Source organism: Patagioenas fasciata, chromosome 1, assembly GCF_037038585.1.
Source record: "Patagioenas fasciata isolate bPatFas1 chromosome 1, bPatFas1.hap1, whole genome shotgun sequence".
In the NCBI taxonomy this organism is placed as follows: domain Eukaryota; kingdom Metazoa; phylum Chordata; class Aves; order Columbiformes; family Columbidae; genus Patagioenas; species Patagioenas fasciata.
Genome location: NC_092520.1, coordinates 163,689,572 through 163,701,942, shown reverse-complemented (window position 1 = coordinate 163,701,942; position 12,371 = coordinate 163,689,572). Strand labels below are relative to the sequence as shown.

The 12,371-nt window shown below is 36.0% G+C and overlaps 1 protein-coding gene across 6 annotated transcripts in view; it reads right to left on the bottom strand.

The window, feature by feature from the left end:
- The window catches only part of PTPRQ (protein tyrosine phosphatase receptor type Q), a 131,271-nt gene that overhangs the window by 18,688 nt on the left and 100,212 nt on the right, over positions 1–12,371 (bottom strand). For 3 of the 6 annotated variants that reach the window (XM_071799539.1, XM_071799552.1, XM_071799554.1), the window contains 4 exons: positions 9,177–9,276; positions 8,306–8,434; positions 7,019–7,063; positions 542–568 (listed from right to left, as the gene is read on the bottom strand). In XM_071799539.1, coding sequence (XP_071655640.1) covers positions 542–568; positions 7,019–7,063; positions 8,306–8,434; positions 9,177–9,276 — 301 coding nt within the window. The remainder of the gene's footprint in view (positions 1–541; positions 569–7,018; positions 7,064–8,305; positions 8,435–9,176; positions 9,277–12,371) is intronic. The other 3 variants (XM_071799542.1, XM_071799547.1, XM_071799550.1) reach the window with 3 other exon arrangements.

Sequence of the window (12,371 nt, the reverse complement as noted above, 5' to 3'; positions counted from 1 at the left end):
AAAATTATAAATTGCATACAGCATGCTTATTTGGTTTGTTTTCAGTCACTTAAAATAGAAGCATTTTCTCTCCCTATTCTTCCCCCTCACCAAATTTTTAATATTGCTAATGTTAACAACACTGTTGGATAGCATTGTTTTTATAGGTAACAACATTCCAAAGTGAGGTTTTGACATTAATGGAAGTTTGTAAAGTTATCATTACATTCTAAAGTACATAATACTTCTTTGTCACACAGAAAACATTTTATACATTGCAAGGCTTTAGACATATAAAATATTGCAGTGACCTCATTCTCATAATGACATGGTTTTTAAACGCCAAGGAGTTTAAATATCCCTGTATTACTTCCCAAGCTAAAACACAGACATGCAGACTTCACCCCAGAGAGAGAGAAAGCATTTCTCCAGTTACCATGCAATTAGTCATGCTTTTATGATTTATACGCAGCCTGGAGTTTTTTTCTAATAAACATAGAGGAGGGAACCACACATTGAGACTCACCGATGATCACAATATAAAAATCTTTAATCAACTTACTTGATGGATTTTCTATAACTAAGTAACCTGCAACAGAGATTTTTGTTAAATGTAGCAAGCTGAGAGTTAACCAATATTGTCCATGTTAATAGGTTTTGGATGAAATACTCAAGTAACTGAAGAACCAGATTTATTTCTCTCATGGATGCAAATACTATTATATGTCAGATAACTTGGGTGATTGTGTTGCTTAGTTTTTATCTCAGGTATTGGCAGATATAGATATGGTAGTTACAGTTTCTATCATTCTCTTCAGATCATTTTACAGTGCTCTGGGCTCATATTGCCCTGGGAAATCCATACTTCCAGCACACCACTTCACATGCATTGACAGGCTTCATTTTACACTATATCCTCAATGCTGTTCTTCTAAGGACTGTTTCAGAGCACAAGGATAGGATTCATCTGACTGGACACGGACACCTATTTCTGAGTTAGTCACTCTAGATTCCTTTTCTAATCATTGAAGAGAAATAGGTATTATTTCATATCATTTTAAGCAGATATCTAAAATAAGTCACAGATGAATCATGCTATTGATGTGCCTCTACAGAAACCAAACAGCTATGGATTTTTTCATAAGAGTTTAAAAATGAGTGCTTGTTTTCATGTTCATTTTCACATGTTCACTGCTCTTTCTGGTGCACGGTGATTTTAAAAACTGGGCTACGTGTTAAATCTTTAACTTCATCCCACAGCAGATGAAATGAAGATGTTACATGAGCATCTACACTCAGGGGACTTTCAGATGGCCTTGGAACTTGGTCATCATCATCACCTCTGTCCCATTTTAAGAACATCTCAGCATTATGGATTTAGAAGCTAGGCTTTGGCAACTAAGACTCACAAAGCTTGTCTAAAAGACCAAGCCAAAAATTTGAAGTAATACAGTTTAAAAGATAACTTGTTTCTTCAAAAATCTCTAAGTATGCCTTTTATATGTCTGTCTCTCCAAAAATCATACATTCTTATGTATGTACAAATATTACAAAAATTATTCTATAATACAAACACATATGTCTATTTTTAGTAGAATAATGTATTAGAAAAGCCAACAATTTGCTTTAAAAAGACTTTGTTTTGTGAAATTATTCTTAAATTTTAAATTAGATAATAAAATGAGATGATTAATACAATTGTTGAATAATTTCTTATTAACCATCAGAGAAGCTAATTTCAAAGCTACTAAAGATTCCTTTGCGGTACATACTTTATTACGACAGTTCTTTTCAAACAAAGCAATCTGGCTGTGAAAGCCTTGCGTCAGTCTCACTGGAGTAAAAAGGAGCATAAGAATCCACAAAAAAAGGCTTAAACTCAAAGTGGATGCTAGAACAACTGAAGGAGAGCTTTAGGATGAAACAGAAGGCAATAAGATGACAGAGCAAGCAACTATATTCAGAATTTCTAGAAATCCAGCTATTGCTTATTGTATCACTTATATTGTTTGCATTACATGGCAGATGAAACTACCTTCTAGTAATATGAACAACATCATAGAGCTAAAGTTTCCTGAAAAACAAGTATTCACAATAGCTGTGCCAATGTACTACATGCAAATATATTTGTCTTTGAGCAGAAAATAAACTTTTTTCTTTTTTTTTTTTTTAAGGCCTTTTTCCAGGACAGAATTATAAGCAGTCTGCAAATAAATTGTACTTGTTTTTCTTTTGAATTCACCTATCTTCACCATAGAAAAACAAAGTCATCTCCCAACTGACATCTCCATTATTATATGAATACTGTTGGCTTTCCTCCTCTCAAACTGATATCAATTAGGGGCTTACTTCTCCTAATTTGCAGTAAGCAAATGCAGTTTTGTCATTAGGGAATAAAAGTTACCGCTGCGCTGTACATGAGCAACTTGGGTATGTCATTCATTGCTTCATTGCTAGAGGTACACGGATCCAACGACAAAGAACACGAGACAAGCAGCACCATTAACACCAACTTACTCAACAATAATTCTTTTCTGTTACTTTCACTCAAAGCAGGGAAATAAAGCACTGAAATAGCTCAGGGAATGAACGAAACAGTGTTACATAAGTTTCTTTCTAATTCATTTTTAGTATTAATAATAGGTGTTATTTTTTAAAGGCATAATCATATATCATCTTTCACAAGCAGTAAGCATTTTTAAAGAAGGCATCTGCAGATTGACAGTTTAATCTATCTGTGGGAAATTCAATGAAGAATTTGATTTTTAGAAGTACTGAGCTCTCACACTTCTTTGGCAATTTGGAGAGTAAGATGATTTAATTTAAACACTTATAGGAAAATGAATGTCTAACTTGAAGACTGTGGCAAAGATGTTGGCTTTGTTGTGTAAGAATCTTCAGAAAGGATGAATTTTATGTGCTCACTAAAGACTTACAGCTATGCTCTGTTTCAGTATCCTCAAGCTTCAACAATTAGCATTTTTTCCAAGTCTCTTGACTTGGAATATGTAATAATAATCTTATGGTATTTCATCAATGAACAAATTCTCATCTACCTATAATCTTGTTCTCCAGATTTCCCAGTCTTTTGTATAAAACATAAGAATATAGATATCACTAGATTTTGATGAGCACAATTTAGAATCAAACCAAGAAGCTGCAAATTTCCCTGTTTCAGCTGGACAATTTCAGATTCCCACTTGTCTGACTTTGAAACCAGGAAAGAAAAACATTCTCAGAGATAAAGAATGCTTTATTGCCTTAAATCTGATTTTCTTTTAAAATAGTGTATCGTTTCATGTGGGGGATTTTTTGGAAGTCTATCAAAAATCTGAATCCCACTCAGATTACTTATGATAGAGCTAGAAAGAAGCCATTTATTTGTGTTGGCAGTGATAACTGAAGACCATATTGTCACACAGATGTGGCTTTCTCTCTGGGTCAATCATCTGAAAACCACAGGGAATTAAAACTTTGTTCAAATAGAAAACAACAGAAATGAGTATGTAGGCAAAAGGCTTAACTCATAAGCACCATTGACACTTCCTAGGACCAACAGAGGAACTAATTTTTAGCAAGTTAATTGAAAGCAATATGGAGCTTAACCCTTCCTAAATATTAAAGGTCTAAGGAAAGAGAACACATGCTTGTTTCTTCCATTGTACCAGAACATGTACATTCATAAACCTTGTACTCCTGGCATGCAAAGCTCAGGAAGCCTGTTTTCTGTAGGTGATTAGTAAACAAAAACTTGTTGAAAAAAAAGCAAGGCAAGAGTCATGCCTAGCCCCACTCAAAGAGAGAAGAAACATGGTATAGAGAAAGTATTGTCTGTGCAGAAGTGTTACCTTGAATACAGACACTTCTTGAATGCAGGCCACAGTGTCTGTAATTCAGAAATACTACTTCTGAATCTGCGTCCCATTTACTCGACAAGCTGTCTCATGTGGAATAAAACAAAAGCCTCAAAGTATCCACCACAAGGTGTATCTTTTCAAGGAAAAATTTTAAGAAACAGGCACCTACATGGTTTTAGCCTTGCTGCAGAAATCACTGCAAAACTGGGGTGCCAGAGAAGTTGTCTCCTAAGTGAGCACCTGGAGTAGGGAAGGGTTACTTGTCTCTCACCAAACCCTGTGTGCCCTGAAAATTTATCGAGAGGGAGTCTATTCACAGCAGATGAATGTCTGCTTTTAAAAGTGACTTGCCCTGTGGACATGTTACAAAAAGTAAATAATGAGAGGCCACAGTATATGAATATTCAGTGTGTCTAACGATCCAATGTTTAATACAGTTTAGACTGATGGACTATGTATGTTTTAAACAACAGTTGTTTTTTTCTGTTCTTGCCTGTCTCATACCATTTCCATCATCATGGAGATCAGTGTATGTACCAAACATTCCAAGTCAGCATTTTGGCTTCATAAAGTGGATCTCATTTTTCACTGAATTTAGTAAGACTTAACTCCCTCGCATGCCCTCTGAAACTATAGCCCATCAATTAATTGTCTAACAAAAACTTGCGGAGAGATGGTGTATACATATTAGCTAGTATTAATAAATTTCAGACACTTGAAGTTTTTCAAGTAATTTTTTTAATGACCATTATATTAAAAAATTACTACAGGGAACTGTGATTTGCCATGAATTTCCTGATTTGAAAAAAATGTTGACCCAAAAAAAAAGTTTCCAAATTGGCAAAATGGTATACTTGGCACTTTTAAATTTAATGTTTCTTCTACTTAAACTGACTTTTGTAATGCAAAATAATTCATACTAAAAAAAATATGAAAATATATGAAATAAAATGTTTTGATTAACCTACACTGAACATTTGCTGAGTTTTGCTCCTTTAAGCTTTTCAAGCTTTTGAATTGTTGATCTGCTAAAAATGATATAAAAAAAAATATTTCCAGTCATTCTTACAGAACAGGAAAATCCTTTTCTACTTCTTTTTATTTCTCATGTGATCCCAGCTGCACAAATTTTTCTGAGAATATGAGCCAAGATCATGGGCTATGATCCACTAAATATGAGAGAATGTCTGAAGAGACAATGCAGGAGAGACTGTCAAGAAGAATCCAACAGAGCAGGCTACAGTATTTTGATTCTGTGGATGAACTGTGTCAGCTGCAAGTCCACGCTTTACTGATTTATAGCAGCTAACCTGATAAATAATATACTGGTTGAGAAATGACAAAACGGTTGGTTTCCAAAGCATCTCCTTCAAATGAGCACTGAACTGGATGATTGGTAGGTACAGAAAAAATCTATACTGTTCTTTTATCAGGTACAATTTTCACACAAACTCCCCATCACCCTTTTAGGGTAGGAAGTATACTTATTTGGACAATTAAAACCAGATTTCAGCTGACTTACTCCTACCCAAGAAATACAAATAAGCTAGCCTGGAAAAGGAAACTGTCCATCTATGTTTTCCTCATACATTTACAAGATGTCATGAATTGAAACCGGCATTCTGCAGTGCAGCAAGCTTGGCAAATGCAGCCAACATAGGCCAGTAGGTTATGGAGATACAGTGATGCACAGTCCCATTCCAAATGCTTGGTAAATGTGCAAAGGTTATACTGTAGTCATCAACATGTAATACAATCATTTATCATGCTAACATGTTGCTGCTTTAACCACAAGTCATGATAATTATAAGTACAATACAAGAACTGGAACTGTGATTGACTTCTACGTAGCTATTCCCTGAATGCAACAGGTACAAAAGCTCTTTCATGGTGTAACTGTGGAAGTCTGAAAACAGGTAGCAAAACTATCTTAGACATCAGATTTTGCAGTAAGCTGCCTTGTTTCTGCCAGCTTCTTGATCTAGCTCATTGTTATCAGGAAGGATGTATCTATTAATATGTGAAAGACAGCATTAAAGATACCTAAAACCTCTCTTTTGGCCACTGAAATTACCAGAACAGAATCTTAGACATACTGAAACATTCTTTAAAGCTTTAAAAAAAAGCCATAATAAACGAAAAAGTTTTCAGCAGATATCTTGCCCCTCATTACTATATGTATGTTACCAATTAGGGTCCCATAGTACGTTTACTCATTTCCAGTTGAAAATATGGCATGAATCGTGTCTTGAGTGCCTTCCTTTCAGACTTCCACAGCTTGTTGTAATGTCCAACAAAGGACATGGGCAAGAAGTCTGCTGTAGCTTCAGTGCAGCTACTGTTCGAAAAATAATAATCCAAAATTTAACAGCTGGATCCTGTACCTTTGAAGAATGGCAGAAGAATAGAGTCTTTGCTTTTGGCCATTAAAGGAGTGGGAAAGGTGGAAATAGAATAATATAAAGGGTAAGACATCCATAAATTGCAAATCAAAATGTGAGACTGACACTAAGAAGAGCGCAATGTAACTAAAACTGCTGAAGCACTGTCCAATAAAAGCCTTGCTGTGCATAAATCACATAACAAAGTGCACATAAGTATGAAATATTATAGTTTGCAGGTACCCTATAGAGTTTGAGATTGTACAAATCCAAACTATATTACATATAATTGAGACAGAAAAGTGGTAGAATAGTGCTCTGCAAACTCATAAAGGATTTGACTCTAACAGTGTAGATATGTTGCTGAGATTGTAGAGGTGTAGTACAAAACAGCTGCAGTATAAGTGAGTGCAAAAGGCAGTTGAGAAAAAAAATAAACCTCCTAAGTACACAGTTCTAACTGCCAAAGGAAAGAAACAGCATATTTCTTCTGTTACATTTGTACCACATTTACTTCAAGGATAGACAGTATATGTCAGTGCTATGTCATCAGAATCTGTTATAATTTCCATGTCAATTGCCCTGATTTACTTCAAAGTAGTTGTGGAATTGTTGTATGTCAAGGACTACAAATAAACAGGATTTCATTATGACAAATACCACTGTTTGTCATTAATACAGCTGCAAAGATTGACATTTCATCTTGGTTAACTATAATAATTCAATATGGTATGGCAGCACACAGGTTAAGAGAACAGAACAGAAAACACACCACACTGCTTCAATAATACAAAAACTTACTGGATGACAAATATCTCCTTGCGTCTAAAGAAAAATGAAGAGTATCTGGAAGTAAAATCCATTAACACTTCAGTATATAAACAAAATTAGTACTACTCTTATTCAGCTAACAGTTTGGAAACAAGTCCATTTTGAAGATTCATCAAGATAATTTATACAAGTTGCAGTTATCATAGTGCATTGGCAATAGTTCTGTCTTCAGAGCATGTTTTCCACTGTTATTAGCAGGTACTAAACAACACTATCTGAATGACACATGCTCCACGCAGAACATACCACATCCATTACGTCGATGATTTCCAGATGATTCATAGTATATTTTCTCATCTGTTACAAGCAGCCACTCCTGCGTGCACTATTTTGAACAGGTTTGTACCTGCAATCAACTTACTCTGTACCACACACATAGACATACACACACTCAAACAAAACAGGTCAACAGCTACAACCTTTCATCTTACAGCTCTTCGCAGTCTGGAACAGTAGGATGCCTGACTGCTGGGGCAAGACTATTTTAGGCTTCTCATCTTTAAGGAGACTGCCTACCACAGTGCTTCATCTGTGGCACAGCAGGGAGAATACGGGCAGGTAAAGAATGTTCACTAAACATTTCTAACTCAGTTGGGTGTCATATATTATTGAGAATCATGATTATATTTACTCGGTGAACAATCTCCATATTTCTGGCAGTCAGAAAGAGCAGTTTCCCTTCTGATAACTATCTGTTACGAGATTCTTTGTTGGAGAGAAATTATGAATACCCTGGAACTGTGCATATGTCTTAAAGGAGTAGCTGTCAGGATAGCCACTGTGCTGACCACCACGGAAATCCAGATGTTATGCAAATCACCTTATGAAAATATGCTTTCTAAATATCAGTTAAACAATGCCAGATTTGCTCTTGAATTAGCTGACTGTGACTTCTGGGAGTTTGACTCTTTCAAAATGCTTATGTAGGTTTGCAGTCTACACCAAACACTGGGCCATCAAACAAACTTATAAATTCTGCATGTTTAAAAACACAGTCTTTTTTTTTTTTTTTTCCCTAACACAATTAAACAGTGATTTGCACTTAGATCTTTATCTTGTTGTAAAAAGAACTGAAGATTAAGTGATTTTCTAAAAGCTAGTGAGAAGTGTCTTGAGGGTGGAGGTCATTCTTTGAAAGAGGATCTCAGTGACCTGTGTAAATAAGAACACCACAAACACTTCCAAACAAGCAAAGGTCAGAAAGGGGTCATGGCTAAGCCCCTTTGGACTACTGTTTTGCCTAAGGAGTATGCTTACCGCGTAAATCTCTCATCCTTCAGCTCCAGGTCTGCCACTGTGATCAACTGATCCAGCTTAAATTTTGTGTCAATAATTTCAGCATCTCGTGGGGAGTATGTGCCTCCCTCTTTTTGCTTTTGTCGAATTCTAAACAGAAAATCATAGTGAAAAATGAACATGCGAAAGATTTAAGGATGTATACGTAAATACTATGATTAAACAGGCTGAAACTGAAAAATTAGTACTGGAAACCTTGGCCTTTATTCCATTCTCCCTTTTTACCATGTAAATTAGTCAAATCCAGCAGTTATGTTTGTCTAAAACTAGTAGAGAAAGAATCTAGCCTATGTATTCTTTCAGTTTTCCTACATAAATTGTTTGGTAATGCCTGAATCATGCACCTGAGAAAGAACAGAACTTATGTCCAAAGGAGCAAACTAACATCACGCATGCAGTACCCAGTCTGCTTCTTTACACAGGCATTTTGTTCACAATTTGAATTTAGAGGTCCATTTCTCTTTCATGTGTGAGACTTCAGTGTATTTATTATAACTGAAAAATTCATTAGTAAGACAGAAAAGATAATTTAGAGTATTTACTTCATATTGAGCTTTCAATAGGGTTAGCCATCATGCTAACTCAAGCCAGCTGACACTGTGATCTGTATCTAATAGAAGTGTCTCTGAGAGTGCAAGATAGGCTACTGCTCTGACATACCCTGTAGAGAAGTGTTTTTCCCCCTTCATCTATGGAGGTTTGGAGGTTACGCTGACCAGGTTGAAGCTAGTCTTTGTGAATTTTTCCCTAAGTTTCTCGATTGCTTAAACTGTTCTTTAAAACATTTTTGAGTGCTTGCAAACATGATATGGCAAGAATACATAAATCTCACCTTGCAAAAGCATACACTGCAGCCACCAAAAGAACAACAGAAAGTATGCATAAAGTAACAGCAAGAATAACTTCTACAGATCTTCCTGACATCCCTTCACCTGCAACAGAAAGTGAAAAGCTAATATTTCATAGATTCACCACAATTTGTACATTTCTGATAGGGTGAAATCAGGCAGTGGAGTGAGATGGACTCTTTTCTGTCTGTACAACTGCATCTGTTCCGTGTCAGTCGAAGAGCAGCCCGAGAAACAAAAATATAGCAAAACCAGGAACTATTTACTTAAAGGTTCCTAAGCATTGCTGATCTATGTAATACATAATGTTAATAGTACATGTCTGTAGCTATATGTGCAGCCATCCACTGGTGCTTTTCAGTTTTACCTGCTAAGCAGGTTAAGGTAGGTCTCCACCACAGTAACATCAGCCTGAACACTGAGCTGAGCTACTGCTTCAGCCTCTGCACAGTCAAGAACAGACACAGTGCTCCATCACCCAGAAATAAGTTCCAAAAGTGGAAAAGGAAGCGCCACAATTCAAAAGCAATGAGGCTTGCAGCCATCACTTACAGACACAAGATAAAAGGTGCTTTTTCGGAAGCGCTCTCCTCAGGGTGCTAAAGGAACCCACCTAGTGATCGGATGTGAACTTTCTGGATTAATCTGCCTCACTGACCATTACCTCATGCTCTTTATTTATGAGGGAATTGGTGATATTGTTAGGAATAACCAGCAGTAGTGCAAAAGTAATCATAAAGGCCTTTATGATAAAAAGGCAAAGGTGTTGGCATTCTAACCAGTCCTTCCAGGTAAGAATGAAGGCTCATTCAAAGACTTATAAACCATTTAGATTAGCAATTACTAGACCTCTTTTTGAACCTCTTTTGTGCTAAATTTCTGAGACTCATTTAATTTCTCAACCTTCCTGGTAGTTATGTCTCCATCTCAACCTCAGCCTCCTTTTTCCTTAGGCACATAGTGGAAATAAGAAAAGCAAGGGATTTCTACTGCTGGTGTTCTTCACCTAGGTAGGTTTCTACAAAAGGCAGTGTCAGGAAACCCCATTTTGGTTATTTCCTGTCTCACCAGCTTTGTATTTCACATGGAAAAATTCTACACTTACACAACTACCAGCTTCCCCACAACGATTTGCTGAAGTAGGTATCAGAGTTATATGAAAAGGTTATAAGCTGCCTTGATGTATTAGAAGATTAAACAATATTTGTCACCACATCTTAATTATCTCATGGAAAAATTCTGACCTTTCATTGTGGTATGGACGTTACTTTTGCAATGTCAGTCATGTGTTCTGAGGAAGAAACTCCACTTCCCCAGCTCAAGAGGAGAGTTGTGGTACGCCAAGTATGGTTGAGTGGGAGCACCATATTAAAATGTATCCTTTTCTATAATTAAAAAATCATGATTGCAGCTGTGTATTTCAATATTTTCTGCCTCAGTGTTCCTCCCTAGCAAAATTCCTATTGTTTAACAAAAGCATCTGAGATCTGTCACAGAGAACTCTCTCACAGGTTTTCCATGTTTTTTTCTGCTTCAAACATATTTAACATGCAGTATTAAATTGCATAAATACAAGGTTAGCCTTCTGGTTTTCCAGATCCAAGGTCTACCTATTCTATAAGGAGATTTAAAAACCAAAATAATCTAGCCATTAATACCTCTGACAAAAATCAAATTAGTATTTTATCTACTAATATTAAAATGTCATGCTGGAAAAACACAAATTTCAGTGATTATTACAAAAGGAGATCATTAATTGAAAATGAAATTGCAATTTGATCTCAGGTATCATAAATTTATCCTGAAAAGATACTGTTGTTACAAGTGGAATAGAAGTCATTGGTCACGAAGATACCTAACAGCTACTGATCCTTCTGGTATGCTTTCTGGGTTATGCTTCCAGAGGAGGTCTGAAGTTCATATAACGAAAGCATGTTCTATAAGGAAGTGCTTGGACAAGGTTCCTCAGGTTATGTGTCTCAAGAGAAAATGTGTCTGAAAAAAATCTGTTTCCCTTTATTCACTTAAGAGGAGATTGATAGTGGCATTACCGGTGCTGTATCTTCAAAGCCACTCAACTGCAGTACCTGCATCACTTGTGGTATGTTAATTTGATGTTGATTTCACAACAGTTTTGTAAGGAGGCATACAAGGAAGTTTTTTTTGTTCTTTTTGGATAGGCTCTGAAATGTAAAGTTAAGGTCAGAAAAGAGTTTGCTGTAGTGCTCATTTTAAAAGCAGTGTTTGATGTTAAACTTTAGCACTGGAATATGGGTATCAGGAGCCAGGTATAATTGAGGAATTTATCAGGGCCTTTTTTTTTTTTCCTATTACATTTTATTCAGCATACAATCATCTTGCTTCTGTATGATCTACACCAAAGAAGGAAGTGTAACTGGTTTCCACTAACAATACAGAAGCACTATCTGCCTGCCACAACCTGCCATGAGCATAATTTCTCTCTCCTTCTTTTTTTAAAGTTTTCTTAAATGATTTCTTAAATTATTTATTTAAGTTTTCTTAAATGATTTCTTTAAGTATTGCAGAGTTTCCTGTTAGAAAGAGGAAAGTTTCCTGGAGGACTGGATAGTCAGACTAATTTCTGGTAGACTTGTTTTCCTTAACTGGACACGTAGTCTTTCCGTCATTGGGCAAGCTATTTGCTTCATTGCTTTAGAACTTTTAAACTCAGAACACGTAAAGATAACTTTTATGTTGCATTTTCCAAAATATTCAAGGTTAGAGAAATAGTCACAGATCATTTCAGAATATTCAGGTAGTGAATTAACATTTGAAGATCGTCAGTATCAGATCATGTAACGAATTTCTAACATGGATTAAATGCATAAGGGAGCTCATATCACAGAAGACAAATGCCAAATGAAAAATATGTGCCCACTAAAATTCTTCTGGGTACTCAACCAGTTGTCTTGGGATCCCTTTTCAGAAAGTCAGGGCTAATGCTTAGCTAAGTAAGTTTTGGTTTACCAATAGATTAAAAGAACTTACAGATCTTATTGCGATCTGCTATGAGAGTTCATTCCCAGTTTTGGGGGTAAATCAACACTGCCACGGAAGAATTTATTTATTTATTATTTATTATTAAGATTTGAGACCCCATAACAGCTGGCCTATTGGCCAGGGACATCAGAACCAGAGGGGCTCTATAAGATGATATT